Genomic DNA, 13658 nt, shown 5'->3' on the forward strand with positions numbered 1-13658 from the left:
TTTGCATATTTTTCTGTTTTTTGTTTTGTTAATTTTACTGTATATTTTTAAAATATTTTGGTTGTTTTGTGTATTTGTATTGTTGTTTGTTGTGGTTTTAGAGTCATTCTGTGTATTTTTCTTGTAATTTTGTATATTTTTTATTCAATTTGTGTGTTTTTGTTGCTGTTTTTGTAAATTATTGTTGTTATTTTGTGTTTTTTTGTCATTTTGTGTGTTTTTGGAGTCATGTGGCCAGTTTGTTGTAAATGATTATCTGATACACTGGTTCAAGAAGGAAATAATGTCCACTTTTCTTGTTACACTAAAGGCACTTCATTCAATAGATTATACTTCTAAAGGTGAGCTACATTTGTAGCAGCAACCACCAGAACCAATAATATAGACATTTCCCACAATGCAATGCGTTGGTTGAGCATTTGTGCTTTATTTTTCACTATTTTAGTTCCTTTGACACCAGGCTGAGCAAGTGAGTGACCCCTGGCTTTAAATAAGTTTCACATAACTTGGGAGCAGCTCTTCCGGTGAGTGTTAAGTTTGTCTTTTTTTGCTTCCATTAAATGAGAAATTAACCTTAGCTTGTCCACAGCAGTGATAAAACCGGCTTAATGAGCTCATTGTTGATCTTTATAACATGTTTTCACCTCTCTACAGTCTATTCTTCTATACTTAGGTGCCACTACGCTAAAATCAATCCATCGCAGCTAACATTTGAAAAACCATTTCAACAATGTAAATGTGTACCATCATGGTGTCATCAATCCTTTTTTTTGAGTTGGAGTAATTTCTGCAGCTTATTTAAAAAATAACAGGAACAACTCATTTGGGGTCTCTTGTGTATGAGCACATTGTTTTGGCACATACATGCATTACAGTATTTAAAAAAGGGGCAAAAGTTGTTTTTTTTTTTCATGACATTTCAACAATAAAAGTCAAAATTTAAACATCACCGTTCATTTATCATCACAACTGTTTGCATTACAATAAAAGAAACATCTTGAAATATGAACTACTCGCACATTTGGTTTTAAAGTATTTCCTGTGCAATACTGAACAGAATCAGTGGGAAATATTTGCAGCAGCTGCATCAGCATACATTGCAGCACCACTTTTCAACATTTACTTCATTTTCTGCACTAAAACATCTGAGGTTACACGTGAGCGAGCATCATCATCATCATTATCATCACTACGTTTCTCCAACTTGGGACAATCTCGTGAGGATTTGCAATTAGAAGTTTTCTCTTCCTGCGTCTGTTATTTCTGAGTCTGTGTGGACATCCACAGAATCTCCCAGTTTCCCCAATATGGGAAAGTTTCTCTCTCATCACAAAGTCTGTTGCCATGAGTCTCTTCTTCAGTCTCTCAGGGCCAGAATAATCTGGTCCTGAATCAACACTACATCGTTCTTCATTCCTTGAGGAGTACCGTCTTGTATAAGCCTGCATTAAGCTCACAATCCAAAGTTTGGGGGAAGAAAAAAAAAAGCAAGGAAAAGAATCAGTTGAAACCTAGACCAGTGCCTTTGGGTCTTTGAGTGGCACGGATGGGCTCTGTGATGCCTCTCCCCTCTGGACCGAGGCCCATTCCAGGGCTCCAGCCCATGGTCTGCAACATGCGGCTTCCCATGTTGGTGTCAGGGATAGGAGGGGCGTTCTCTCCCACCACACCTGAAGAGAGAGAGTTCATAGGTTAGGAAAGAACCCTGAGGATAGATAGAAGTCTTTTTGGGTGGGAGTTCTTCAACAGTCCGTGATTTATTCGCTAACTTCAGCCACCAGAGCGTGTCAGCGCACTGTTTAAAGGCAGAGATGGGCCACTTCTATCACTTTATCACAGCAGGGGCAACAAAAATGTGATTCTCTGATCTGAGGGCCACATTATCAACATTCATATCAACATTTAGAAGAATGACCAATCTGAGCATTAATACAAGACACACATTTTGTGTGATTTTAAATTCATTTTGTAGATTTTCTCATCAATATGGCAATTTTTTGTTGTCTTTTTGTGTGTTCTTCAAGTCGTGTGTTTATGTATTTAATTTGTTTTAAGTGGTTGTTTAGTGTGTGTTGTTGTCATTTTGTGTGTTTTATACTGATCGACCGATTCATCGGCAGGCCAATTTAATCGGCTGATTTTTGCATGTTTTACGTGTGTATCGGCATTGGCTGATGCGCGCTGCTTTGTTTGCCGATCCACTTTATATACAGAGCAGTTGCCACAGGCTGCTCCGTGTTGCTGGAGACAGAAGCTGTATTGTGCAGAGCCCCTCCCCCCACTAGCAGAGCGTGAAGGACGCTCTTCAACCCCAACGGCAAGTTTTAAACTTTCAAAGCATCTTTTAACTGTTTTACTTAGCTGACGGTGTTCCGTAGTTCCATGTTGTTGTCGCAATTGTATTTAACGAGCAGCTGGCTGGAGGTTTGGCGTGTGTGTGTTTCTCTCGCCCTCCCTCTCTGCTTCTCACTCATATCAGTGGGATACAAACATTACAGCAATATGAGAGCGCTGCGCTGAGAAAAAGAGTTTTTAAAACTTTGAGAAGCAGTTTACTACTTGTTTGAATATTCATTCCATTTGTTATCATCATTGTGTAATTTTTATGATGTCAATTGAGAAGAAAATTGGCAGTCGGCAGTCAGTATCGGTCATCGGCTAAGGCTGATGGGAAAAAAAAAATCGGTATCGGCATAGTGTTTTATGAATAATTTTTTGTATTTTTTTATCTTTTTGCTTTTGTTGTTACTTTTTGTACTTTTCTTGACATTTTGTGCATTTTGCTGTCGTTTTTGGTGTTTCTGGACTTCCGTGTATTATGTTGTTTATCATATAACTTCCAACTTCATGAATTACAATTTTGTTTTGGGGAGCCTCACAAAATTAAACCAAGGACCACCGGTTGCCTATGTCTGGTTTAAGGGGAAAGTAAAGGTCCCTTAGGGGAGCTCTTTAACTTTTCCCGGCCCTTTGGAGCACACATTTTTAAAAGGTTATAAAATGAATATTGTGCAAAATAATAATGCGTTTCGTTAGTCATAGATAATTCTGATGAGGATATTTCAAAGGCTTTAGGCCACATATGTAAAAACAGTGGAGGATCTCTTTAATGTGTGTTACTGCTGCTGTTCCAGGCTAATAAAATAACTAATCCACCTGATCTTTGGTTTGGGAGCTTAGAAAAATCAGACACCAGAAATAATAACACTAGGTCCTCAATTTCACTTGCAACTGTTTTTGCTGGCAACTGTTGCATTGAAATAACCCCTTATTCAGGAATATTAGGGTCAGTCACCCGTAGACTTTAGTGGTCCAAAAAGCTGAATGCTAGCACACAGAAACGCTGCAACATCCATCTAATGGGAGACTTCCTGAACTCTAAAGTAGATGTGTCTGTGATCAGAAAGACAACCACGAAGCCTTTCTTAACGGAGTGCTGCACTAACAGCTTTGTGCTGAACTCTGTGGAGGCTTTCTCCTTAAAAACCTCTGAGAAACCAAGTCTCACAGGAGCCTGGGCACGATGGGCCAATGTGTAAGAAGAGATAAACACACTGGTTGTTAGTCGATTGTTGAGTCTTGTGGATTTCCTAAATAATGTGTTAGTTTGATGCTGCTGAATTTATGACCGAAGGCAGTGATGTTAACATTTCAGTTTTACATGGTTTACCTTAGAATTTTAATGCTAATGCTATTTTAACTGATCTGGGATTGTGTCTCCCAGCGGATGCAGCCCTAGAACAAACCTAAGCATGTAATTAACTTAGGCACATTTCCGATTGTGTGGGAACTGCATCCTATGAAGGAAAACACACCCACGCTAAGGTTTGGACTGAAGTTACTTGATCATCCTTCTTCCTGGAAGCTTGGCAGAACAAGTCCCAAAGCTGGCCCTGAATCGTCTATTTGGGCACAATGTGGGAAAGAGCTGTTCTCGTGATTGATGGCAGGTATGAGGAAGAAACTCTCTGGATGATCTCCACCACTTTAGGAGCATGACACAGAGAGCAAAGCTGTATCAGACGAGAATCTGGCCCAATTTGCGCAGACTTAGGTTTAGAATTTTCAGGAAAGTGACATGTTTTTCTGTGACGCATGTCAATAGGTGAACTCGAGTACATGATTATCCGTGTGTGCTCATGCAGGTAGAACGTGCGTCATTTTCAGTCCATCACCTCACGTTGGACTTTCCAAGTACTTCATTTGGGCTAACAGCATTAAGCTCTGCCCCCCTTCTGTTCAGGTGTTCCCAATGCAGCGTTTGTGGGGAGGCGATGGAATGTGATGCATCAATGTAACAGGCTGAGAGCTAATCCACTACCTCTGCTGTGACGCCATGATTTAGCCAGCTGACAGCAATCCAACAACAAAGCTTACAAAGAATAAGAGGTTAGGAGCTAAAGCCTGGCTTTAAAATGAAGGAGGAGCACCACCTTCCTTCATTTCCCTTCTTTTTAAAAAAAATAGTAATAATAAAGTGAGAAGAGGTCCGACTTAGTGCTGCATAATTAATCAAATTCTAATTGTAATCACGATTTTGGTTACAACGATTAAATTAACCTGATCGTTGGCAATATTTACATTTAAAATGTGGGCTCTGCTGCAAATCAAATCAGGCACTTTCTCAACCATTCGTCAGCGGCAGCTTTGAGTCATTTAGTGGATTGATGAGAGCTGTGATTGTTTCCAATAAGTTGTATTTCATGATAGCATTCTGTAATAGTGTATTTATTCTTGGTACATTTCAAATTTTTGGGTTGTTTTCTTATTTTTTTGGTATCATTTTTATTTAAAACTTCATTTTGCACTGTAAACTGTTCATATATAGTTCTTTTAAAAGTAATGCAAAAAGAAATACAGATTTTTCCTTAAAATGATCAATAATCGTGATTATCATTTTGGCTATAATAGTGCAGAAGAAATAAGCTGGGGTGTGAAAAAAGCAGCAGATGGTGTGTTGCAGTGTGTGTCCAGTACCTGTGGGTGCAGTAGAACCAAGGGGGGCAGCTTTCCGCCTGCGCTTAATGTCGCCTGTACACAGGGAGCCAAGGTGTCCACTGGTCTGTCTGTTGAATGTACAGAGAGAAACACAAAATGAGCCAGAATCAGTGTGAGCCCAGAAGATGATCCAGAAAAACCTTGACATAGGCTGTGTTCGAAATATCATACTAGCGTACTACTCGTACTAAGTCAGACGTCAAAATGTGTATGTAGTGCAGTGGTTCCCAACCTTTTTTGGATCGTGACCCCATTTTGATACCACAAATTTCTGTTGACCCCCCCCCAAAAAAAAATGTTTCTTCTTGTAGAATTAGTTTTTGATCATGTTTGTCATACTGTGTTTTAAATATAGAGTAGCCAGGATTAGTGTCCAAAGTGACAAGATGCAGATATTTATTTTACAGCATTTTATCCATATATTTATTCATTTATGTTACTATATTTATATTTCTAGTATAAAATAGTTGTTTAAGATTGTGTGTTGTGTTTCAATTTTAAAAAGAATTATACTCAACTGCCCCATGATGCATTGCGAGCGGAATATAAAATCGTCCTTAGACGGGATTTCAGCTAAGTCAAACATCCACTTTTCAAAATAAAAGCATCTCTTCTTGTCTTACATTAGTTTTTTTTTAATGCTTTTGTAAATAGCACTCTTGTTTTGAAGTTATTCAGAAGTTTAGTCAGCAGCACAATGGCGGGTCTCCGAAAATCTTCGAAATGTCAGCTTGAAATGTGTTTGTGAGTTGTATGGATCAAATGAGCACATGTTGATATTCTACTTGGTCACTTTCGTGCTTAAATTGAACTTTCAAAGGTGGAAAATCAATGGAGATATTTAGCCTCAGTGTGCTTCAAGCTCTTGTCATTGCATCTTGGGAAACATGGAAGTATACTTCAGTGGGAATGCTCATCATCCTAATCATACTTATTTAGTAGACAGTATATACTCATTGAGTTTGTAGTGTCTTGTACGGAGTGTACCATACCTGCTGGCTGTTTTCACTGAGCAGCTCCTCCGGTGCCCCCTGTCTGTACGTGGGTCCCAGTGCAGCTGAGATTAGCAAAAAAAAAAAAAAAAAAACAAGAAGATTTGTAGTGTAAAAAAAACATATCCTTTAAAAGTAAACAGCAGAAGAAGAAAAAAAGCATATGAGTCACCTGTCCATGTTCTCTCCTGGAGCTTGAGCTGAACCACGGTCTGATGAAGATATAACAGTTTAATTAAAGGCCTGAACTCCCATCATGGCAGGATTCCAGAGACTGAAACTAAAGCTATCCATCATCATTTCTCACAGCAAGAGAACTGCTGCTCTGTCACGGAAAGTTTTAGGGAAACTTTTCCAGCTATGTTTACTGCAGCGACGCTAGCACACAAGCTTGTGTTTTTTGGGGGGTTTTTTTCACTTTCTTTGTGAAGCTGAGAGTCACATTAAAACAGTAGTTCTTTCTAAGAATACAAGTTCAGTTAAAGAAGAACTCACTCGTGGCCGTCTTGGATTTGTCGGCCAAGTCTCTCATTGAAACCCTGACTGGAGGTTCCCTGCAGACCCCCATCAGATCCCTGCTGGTGCGCATGAAAACGGCTCAGCCTGGCATGGAGCCCTGATGGATGCAGGTACACACAGGAATGGGAACATGTTGATCAACGAGTAATAAACAATAATATATCGTGAATCAGAACTCTTTCACACCTCTAGCTTTGGTTTTTAAAGGGATCCTCCACTGTTTTTAAAACCTTTGAAATGTACTTATTAGAAGATGTATGCCTAACAAAACACATTATTATTTGGCACCTTATACATTTTATTAACTTTTAAAAATGGGACTACGTTACCATTTTAGAACCTTGATGATGTCACACATCATTGAAGCATTCACCCGGCTTTTTAGATCCTTTAGCAGGTTTTTTGCACAAAATGCCAATTTGTGCTGCTTTTTGTTGCTCTATATCATGTTAAAGATGCCAATGTAACCCTGTTTTGTTTACCGTAAGAGAATAGAAAAGCAGCATTTTGACCAAAAAACCTGCTAGATGATCTAAAAAGCAGGCTGAGTGCTTCACTCCAATAGGAAACAATGGGATGTTTACAGGCAAGTGGGGTCGTGTGACGTCATCAATCACGTGATTTCAATATGGCAGAACACAAGTTCTAAAACGGTAAAGTAGTCCTATTTTAAGTTAATAAAAATAAATATGGTGCAAAATAATGTTTTTTTTTACATACATCTTCTAATAAGTACATTTCAAAGGTTTTAGGCCACATTTGTAAAAACAGTGGAGGATCCCTTTAAAACAACTGTTTTGATCTTTTGGTTTCTCTTGGCCTGATGCAAATCATGATCTTAAGAGCAACGTTAATTTGTTTTAGTAAATGGAACTACAAATGTAGCGGAGATAAAAAAAAATTTAAAAAATTGTTCGCCAGACAAAACACATGACATGACAGGAGTTGGGAACAAATGACCTGTGAAGCAGATCTTTGATGTTAGTAATAGGCGTGCAAGACTTTATCCCATTGTTTTGATTATTTCAAATAACTTTAAACAACAATTAAAGCAATATGACATCAGTTTTCACCTTTGGCTGCAGGCTAAACAATGTAAAAACATGAAAAATCAATATTAAAATATTAAAAGATTTTCGAAGAAAATCTGGCTTTAAAAAGGGATCCAAATCCTTAGTGGATAGCCTGAAAAACAACGTGCATGGGTGTTGCAAGACCACTAGGATGCTAATGATGAGGGCAGCTATCCCATGAACAAACTACAGTCTTTACGATGGCATCATGGCAGCCTACCTCTTTGTCCACCGGGGCTCATGAGAGGAAAGGATCCAGTGAGAATGCTGCTGAAGACGGGATCAGTGAGATCCAGCTCCTCTGATCCCGTGTCCCTCTCCCACCAGGGGACCACCCCAGCTATCCCACAGGCACCACCAGGTCCCGAACCGGAGCCCGGCTCCCCCTCGTAGAACCAGTCGCTCTGTTCATCGTCGCCTGGAGATGAAAACCAAAGAGACATAGCTCAATAAATAGCTAATGCATCCCAGAACTTGTAAATTATGGGGCTTTATTTCATCATTATTATTGTTGTTTACAAACCTTGTCTCCCTTCATCATTGGTATAGAGACCTCCATCACTGCTGTTACTCACACTGCTGGTCTCACTGAAAAGAACAGAAAATGTAATGAAGACTTTTAATGAAAACTACTAAATAATCTTCAAAATATGAAAAAAAAAAAAAAGAAAGAAAAAACCTTCTCACACTCGGTTGAAAACTTGTGTTTTTCTGTTTATGTAAAATCATAAACAAAACAAAGTGTATGGAATAAACTGAACTTGGATAAGATGGGTTTTTTTTTTACTAATTATTGGAGGTATTTGTTGCAAAAGAGGTTCATCTTACACTCAATAATAAGAGTGTAGGAAAAATCGATTTGGGAATATATCGTGATATTTCACTACGCGGTTATCGTATTGATCAAAAAAAAGAAAAAAACATAACATACTGTTCACTTTTTTTAGATGTATGTGGTTACTTTTTTTTTTTTTTTTTAAGAATTTAAGAACTTAGAATCAGAATCTGTTGAAGAAGCAAAAGTGAAACTTTTTGGAAAAAAGTAATTTGACAGTTTAATAAAAATACCACTTGTTTTTTTATTTGGTACTTTATTTACAGTTAGTTACTATTTACTTGTTCTCGCAAATTAAAATACCATACCATACCATATTTTACGTGTAAAGGTAAAATTTGATACATTGCAATGGATATATCATATCATGACATGCAAATTGTGAATAGTCCCGTCTCGTCAGATTAATAACAATGCACACCCCAATAAGTAGGGGTTCAGTGTTGGAGTGGGTCGTCCAATAACCAAAGGGTTGGGGGTTCATATCCCGCTCTAGCCGAGTCATTGTCGTTGTGTCCTTGGGCAAGGCACTTTACCCACATTGCCTTGTATGAATGGGTATGATTGGTTCATTAATGTTGGTGGTGATCAGAGGGGCTGTAGGCACAAACTGGCAGCCACGTTTCTGTCAGTCTGGCCTAGGGCAGCTGTGGCTACATTGTAGCTTACCTCCACCACCAGTATGAGTGATGTGAGTGACTGGCGTGAATGAATAATGGTTTCTGTTCTTTGAGTCTCCCTGAAAAAAGGGCTATATAAACCCAAGCCATTATTATTATTATTATTATTATTATTATTATTATTATTATTATTATAAATACTAAACCATATGAAGTAAAAACAGAAAAAATTAGTGTGAAATGTGTGCAATCACGAGGCAAACAGTAAAGGGGGAACACTAACCACCTGTCACTCATGTCCTCATCAGAGCCTTTTTGCTCCTCCAGCTCCATCTTGTCCTTAGACCCCTCCATTGGGAAGGACATGAGGTCTTCACTCTCTACCACCACCCCTTCATCTGTGGCCTCCATTCCCAGTCGGTGTGGGGCCAGTTTCCTCTTCTTCACTCTGCTCTTCCCGCCACTCGATCCCATCAGACCACCACCACCACCACCACACAGTTCCATGGGAGCCCTGTCTTCCCCTGCACCCAGTCTGTGCATTCTGCCACTAATGCGAGCTTTGGGGATGGGCGGGGGCCCGAGCATGGTGGTGGGCTCTGGTTCTGCGGGGGGGTCCACAGCCATCCGCTTGACCTTGCGGCGCCGCCTTAAGCTTCGCGTTCCCTCCGCGCAGCCCAGCGCTCCCAGATCGTCCGGCCAAAGCGGGCGCTTGTTTCGTCCTATTTCTGCCGAGTGAGGGGTTCTTCGTTTGGGGCCGAGCTGTTCATCAGAGTCGCTGTTATCACGAGCGTGACTAGTGGCAGCAGAGACACCACCTGTGCTGGCTCGGTAATCCTGCAAACAGGACACCAAGCTTCAAAAACACTGCCAAAATTTACAATTATCCATGTTAAATTACAAATACAATTACGATTATATTGACCTGCCTTTTTGCCCCAATTACAATTGTAATTACAATTATTATTTCCCCCTGAAATAAATTCCAACTACCTTCTCAAATTCAATTAATCACAATTACTGAGTCTTAAATAAATAACCCCGTAAAACTTAGCCTTCCTCTTGTGTTAGCTTTCTGTTAGCGAGACGCTAACGGTTCCATTTTGATCCATGTTTCAAATCAGCTGTAAGATCTACTAAAATGTTTTATCTATCATCCAATTTGTTTCTCATCTCTTGGTAACCTTGTTAGGCTTCCTAATCAAGGAAAATATTGGTATTAATATTTTTGGTGTGGGCGTCTGAGCCTTTATTTTTTTCTTTCAGTAATGTATACCCCTGGATTTTAATGTTTGTTTTTTTTATGTGAAGTGACAGGTAAACTGAATATGAAACATATTTTAATCATTTTAACTATGTAGGTCTATGTGTAAGCTTTAGAACTGTAACGTGGTTCCCCAGTTTTGCATTCAATTACATTGTAAAATACAGTGTTTATAAAAATGCTCATGACCGTTACAATTACAAAGTAAATTCTGAACTTAATTACAATTCAATGATGATTACAACAGCAACAGATAATTGTATGTAATTACCAATTACAATTATAATTGACCCCAACCCTGATATGGACACAGAAGGACTTGATTTAGGTCACCTTATGCTCCTCCACACTGGACTCTGAGCCCTCGCTGAGATGGCCCGTCTCCCATGGAGGATGTGGGTTGTCTGAGCGTCTCTTTCTTCCTCTTCGTTTCCTGGCCTGCCTCTTCAGTAAACAGCCTACTGCGAGTGCATGGTCCCCTCCATCGCCAAAACCCCCTCGGGCTGCTTGCTCCGAGCTCTCCTCCAGCGCTGACACCAGGTCATGGACCAGCTCGTCCATTGTTCGGCAAAAGTGCCTAAGGAGGAAAATGTATATATGTTAACATTTATGGTCTTCATTAGAGCGTATGTGTGTAGTGTGGAAGCTGCTACAGCGGTGAAATAAGAGTAAATCAAATTATAAATAAATTTCAGTTTACTTATGACTAATGACAGACAAAATTAAAGTTGAAAGTGTCTATTCGTACGGTTGCCGTACGGACAACCCCCGATGCTACTGATACGTTTACCGAAGTACACGTACGTAGCGTCATAGGGTTAGGTTATAACCCTGTATCGCAACAATTTTTAAGGTTAGGGTTAGGTTTAGTCATAGTCACGTGACCTAAACTGGCCAATGAGGGGCGCTGCGTACAGATAGAATGTTGGTATATTGATACGGCAACCGTACGGATAGCCACTGCCATTAAAGTTTGTTTAAAAGGACTGTGGAATACATCTGTATAGGGCTGGGCAATATCAGAATCAGAATCATCTTTATTCGCCAAGTGTATGTTGTACACACGAGGAATTTGACTCGGTCAACTGTGCTCTCTCCAATAGTGCAAACATTCAATAATAAACAATCAACTAGAAAAGATGATAATAAGTATAAACATAAGTATAAATATAAACAGTAGTTAGACTAGAATGTGCAAACTCGATAAAATAACAAGATAATAATAATAATAATAGTATAAAAAATAAAAATAAAAATAAAAATAAAAAAATAAGATAAAAAGGACCAAAACTCATATCTCGATATTTTTTTCTCAAAATGGTGATATACAAAATAAATTAGGGGTATCCCAATCCGATATCAGCCTGAAAACAAATATCGGATTCAAATTTCCGATTTTTTGTAATTCATTTTTTATTTATTTTATACAATTGTAGAATACCGTAGACATTATGTTGAAGGTTAAAATGTATGTAACCAATTGGTTAATAATAAATGGGTCAGTTTTTCCTAATACCTACTGTTGCTGACTATTGTTCTCTGTTTGAGTAACATCACTTGATCAAGCCTTTTCTAACGTTCCACACTCAAAATCAGAAATTATTATTTTTTTTATATAAATTATTTTGTATGTATGATTCATGCTGATATCAAATCAATATCGGTATCGGCCAATACGCAAGGCTGCAATATTGGTATCATATCGGAAATTAAAACAAACAGCTGCACAATATGTGTCACTTTTAACTTTTTCCCCTATAAAGGACAGCACGTGTGAGTGAGTTGTACATTGTGGCTTTCTTTTAGAGGATGGTATGGGCTAGGACGCTCTCAGTAATCCATCTAACTGTGTTTTTCATAATGTTCTGAGAAGTTGCAAAAGCAGCTACTCCTAAAATGAGTATTTTTGTACAAAATTAGCGATATTGTAATTTTGTGTATCGCCAAAATAGAAAACTCTATATATTGCCCAGCGATACATCTGTATTTTTATTTGATTATATGAGAATAAATTCAGTTTGATTTTTAGTATAAAGATAATTAATTGACTGAAGCTCTTAATTTGTGTTGATGGAAGAATGAACTTTAATTTGCTTATCAATATTAATTAAAAAAATAAATAATGCATATAAATATAAGAAAAACTGGTAGTCTTCCTAGCAACATTGGTAAAATACCAATAAATAGTTCTTTTTTTGTCGTGTAATTTATCATTATCGCTCATTTCAGAAAGAAATGGAGATCTAGATATTCAAATTTAAAAGGCACCATACCTTAAAAGACAGACAGTATTCATGGTAACTTCAGTCAGGTGTAATAAGTTACTTTTAACCTTATTTACAGATCATTAAACATATATTAAACATTTAAAATTGAGTAAAATTGAATCACTTCGTAATTGTATCAGTTGTTTAAGAAGAGCAATTGAAAGATATATAAAAGTAAGTTTATTTACTTACTAAGCGATTATTCACACAATACAGACACCATTGCTAAACAAACAACAACGCCTCTTTGTTATTCTTATCAGTCGCTTTTTACCTTGGTATGCTAAAGCTAATAGCTACTCACCAAAGTGAACAAACCCACACGATTTATATCTTATTTAGCTCTGACAACAGCTGTACACGTGTAATAAACGCTGTAGTTTTAAACATACCGAGCAATAACATCTTTTTCTGAAGTGAAAATGATTTGTTTGATTGTTAATGCTGCTAAGACTGATAGCACTTAGCTTCGGCTCAACAAACGGGTGCCGACACCTCAAGACTGAACATAAACAATACGTTATTTCATATTAAACACATACCAGCCAGTTCCCGCTTTGCCGATAGTCTTGAGATTAGCTGCACGGAACATTAAACCCACCAAATACCCGATACCCTTAACCAGAAACAACGGACACAGGTACACACAACACATATAGCATAGTGACAGAGGATAGCGACGTGCTAGCAGCGGCTAACGGGACGATTTAGGACTGGGAGGCGATGGTGCTTTCAGGAGCAGCTGGGAAAAGAGGAAACAATCTATTGTCCATGGCATTCATCCATCAATTTTCTGACCCTTTTTAGGGTCGCGGAGATAATGTCTAACGTAAAAGTGAGAAATATTTTATATATTGCTGTTGTTATTGTTGTTGTAATAATAATAATAATAATGATTATTATTATTATTATTATTATTATTATTATTATTATTATTATTATTATTAATAACAATTTAAAAATCCCATTTCATTACTATTTTTGTAGTGACATGAATTTTTTTTTCAGGTTTTCAGTATGTATAAATATTTCCCCCTTTTCCATACAAAGTATAATTTCTTTTATTTCCCATATATGGTTTATTTATTAA

The 13658-nt window shown here is 38.0% G+C and overlaps 1 protein-coding gene across 2 annotated transcripts; it reads right to left on the reverse strand.

Annotated features, from left to right (window-relative positions):
* Positions 1-833: 833 nt before the first annotated feature.
* gpatch2 (G patch domain containing 2) lies at positions 834-13431 on the reverse strand. Of its 2 annotated transcripts, none has more exons than XM_028440234.1 (10): positions 13111-13431; positions 10635-10878; positions 9321-9874; positions 8106-8170; positions 7803-8000; positions 6486-6606; positions 6163-6202; positions 5991-6055; positions 4978-5066; positions 834-1670 (listed from the first exon to the last, which is right to left on the reverse strand). In XM_028440234.1, the coding sequence occupies exons 1-10, from the start codon at positions 13221-13223 to the stop codon at positions 1501-1503; spliced, it is 1659 nt and encodes a 552-aa protein (XP_028296035.1). In that variant the 5' UTR covers positions 13224-13431; the 3' UTR covers positions 834-1500. The 2 variants fall into 2 exon arrangements, with proteins under 2 accessions (XP_028296035.1, XP_028296037.1); XM_028440236.1 differs by having other exon boundaries at positions 9324-9874; positions 13111-13430.
* Between the last annotated feature and the right edge of the window lie 227 nt (positions 13432-13658).

The sequence above is a fragment of the Gouania willdenowi genome, chromosome 24 (assembly GCF_900634775.1).
Source record: "Gouania willdenowi chromosome 24, fGouWil2.1, whole genome shotgun sequence".
NCBI classification, from domain to species: Eukaryota; Metazoa; Chordata; class Actinopteri; order Blenniiformes; family Gobiesocidae; genus Gouania; species Gouania willdenowi.